This window comes from Gavialis gangeticus, unplaced genomic scaffold (genome assembly GCF_001723915.1).
Source record: "Gavialis gangeticus isolate Ggan-Ray unplaced genomic scaffold, GavGan_comp1, whole genome shotgun sequence".
Lineage (NCBI taxonomy): Eukaryota > Metazoa > Chordata > Crocodylia > Gavialidae > Gavialis > Gavialis gangeticus.
The window spans coordinates 133,883,397-133,886,181 of record NW_017728992.1 but is presented as its reverse complement, the minus strand read 5'-3'; the positions used below and the strand labels follow the sequence as shown (position 1 = coordinate 133,886,181).

The 2,785-nt window shown below is 41.4% G+C and overlaps 1 protein-coding gene across 1 annotated transcript in view; it reads left to right on the top strand.

The window, feature by feature from the left end:
* TRPA1 (transient receptor potential cation channel subfamily A member 1) overlaps positions 1-2,461 on the top strand; it is a 100,159-nt gene extending 97,698 nt beyond the window's left edge. The window contains exon 27 of the mRNA XM_019519133.1: positions 1,134-2,461. Coding sequence (XP_019374678.1) covers positions 1,134-1,332 — 199 coding nt within the window. The 3' untranslated portion in view covers positions 1,333-2,461. The remainder of the gene's footprint in view (positions 1-1,133) is intronic.
* The last annotated feature ends 324 nt before the right edge of the window (positions 2,462-2,785 follow it).

Genomic DNA, 2,785 nt, shown 5'->3' with positions numbered 1-2,785 from the left:
CCTAGCCGCCCTAACTGTGAAGTAGTTCTTGCGGATGTCTAATCTAAACCTACTCTCCAATAATTTGTGTCCATTGTTCCTTGTCATGCCAGGGGGCGCTAGGGGAAACAGTGTCTCCCCCAAACCCTTCTGGTCCCCCCTAGTGAGTTTATAGACAGTCACCAGGTCCTCCCTCAGCCTTCTCTTGTGAAGGCTGAACAGGTTTAGGTCCCGCAGTCTTTCATTGTAGGGTCTGCCCTGTTGTCCCCGGATCATGTGGGTGGCCCTCCTCTGGACCCTTTCAATGTTGTCCACTTCCCTCCTGAAATGGGGCGCACAGAACTGGACGCAGTACTCCAGCTGTGGCCTGACCAGCATTGCATAGAGGGGGAGGATCACCTCCCTGGCTCTACTTGAGATGCACCTGTGTATGCACGACAAGGTCCGGTTAGCCCTGCCAACCGTGACCTCGCATTGTTGGTGCATGTTCATCTTGGAGTCAATAATGACTCCAAGGAATCATGTTGCCTGTTTGTGTGTGGGAGGAGGGGCTGGGGGGCTAAAAATACCCTGGTGCTGGAGATCATAGGAAAAGCACAGCCTCAAGGCTGGGGCCAGCAGCTGGGTTTTTCCTGCCCTTAGGCTGCGCTCAGGACATGTATAAAAGTTCAGTTAGATTGGTCTTGCTGTACCCAGTCTAACTTAGTGCACCTCCAAGGTACAGTTAAATTAGATCACATTGGCTATTTTTGACTGATCTAACTTTCTTGGAACTTATCTACAGTTTGCACTTAGATCAACCTAACTAGGGATCTAAGGGGAAAGTCCATACATGGACAAAGTAAGGTAGATTGGGTGTCCATTTTTAACAAGATCTAACCTTCCTGTAATCTCCCCAAACATCTGTAGTACCCTATATGTCTCTTCTCAAGCCACATGCTATGCTATTAATTTTCTCCCTCATCTTTTCTGAAATGGGAAGGAACCATGGCTTGAGATATTAAATATGTATTCTAAAGAACATTCCTTGTTGGCTGGGGAATGAGCACAATTACTTAAAGATCTTTTGCATCTTTAATATTTATGAGTCTGTGAAATATCCTGAAATATCAGAAATATGTGTGTGTACATATTTTCTTTCCTTCTCTTTTTAGGCTTAAAGATATATCAATACTCTTGGAAAGGCAGCATGATCTTATTAAGTTGATCCTACAAAAAATGGAAATAGTATCAGAAGCTGAGGATGAAGACAGTAATGATTTATTTCAACAAAATTTTAGGAAACAGCAGTTAGAAAACAGGAACAGTAAATGGGATACTGTTTTAAAAGTTGTAAAATCAAAAGGAGCCTAACTCTAACACAAGTGAGAAAAACAGCATCATCTTAACAAGGATATTGCATGATGTATGTATGTAAAATGGTTTCTCGTCAGGTTGTTTCTCTTCTTAATGCCTCATGTAAAATCTTAATGAGATTTATCATGTACTCAATATAGAACATTTACCTAATTAGGGCTTACATAGAATACAGGCAACCTCTTAGCTCTGTATTTAATTAAAGGTTTTGCTGTTATGAATATATTTGATTATGAATCTAAGTAGAGGTAATTCTTCCAATAATCTTCTGGGGATAGAGCAGAAAAGGAATCATTTTTTGTAGGTTAATAAGTAGGAAACTAACTTTTAATGATTTCTCTGTGGGGTCTGCTGAGTAAGGACTGCAGGATCAGGCCCTGAAAAGTAAGTAGTAAATGTAAGTTTGTGAATATACTATGCAACCATAGGGCCAGATATGCCATCACATACATGTATGCTAATCTCAAATGCTAGTAACTCCAAAAGCAGTTAGTGAAACTAACATAGGGAGAAATGAGCAGTAAATGTTAGTCATTTACACATTATACTGCTTCTGTTTTCATTCTTCCCTGAATAGTTAGCATTGATCTTGTAAGTTTAATCCAGGGCTTCTTAGTAGCTGGGGCCTGTACGCTGCAGGGACCATACCAGTAGGGACTGACCACCCTCACCTGCCTGGCTGCAGGCTCTCCTACCACCACATGGCTGGGCTGTTCCACCCCAGTAACTGCTTGGCACAGGGCTCCCCTGCCACACTGTGCCATAGGCTCCCCTGAGACTTCAGGCTGCACTGAGCCTTGTGGCCCTGCTCTGTCTCACTTCCTGGGGAAGGGGCAGGAACTGAAAACCAGAGAAGGGAAAGGGAGCCTGGAGATCCCAGCTGCAGCAGCAGCCACAGCAGTGAGGGGAACAGCAGCCAAGAGGAGCCCAGGGACTACAGATTAATCCCTTGCAGGCCACTAGTTGGATAGCCCTGGTTTAATCCAAGCTGCCTCTGTTATTTATTTACAAATTTAATGCACTATATAGTGTACAGCAGTATACAAACATGTATACCATAAACATGAATTAAACAGTTGTATTTTAATTTTTCAGAAATCATGCTAATAAACTGCTTATGAGTGGATCTGTTTGTATCATGTTTTTCTTTTTGTATATTGTTTTTCTTTGTTTTTACTTTTTTTCCCCTTCAATTCAATATATTACTTTTAGTCCCTGACCAAAACTTTATTCATTCATTAAAGAACAACATATGGTATCATTCAATTAGGTATTGGAATTATATAATACAACATAGAGCCCAGTCATCCATTGAAAAGGCAGAAAGCCATAATATAAGTTAGTGGGCATGTCTACACATGCATGAATGTGCTGTAATTATGGTACATTAATTTTAGTACCTGTACTAATAGGTACTAACTTAATGTGATGTAATTGGTGCTACTGCTCA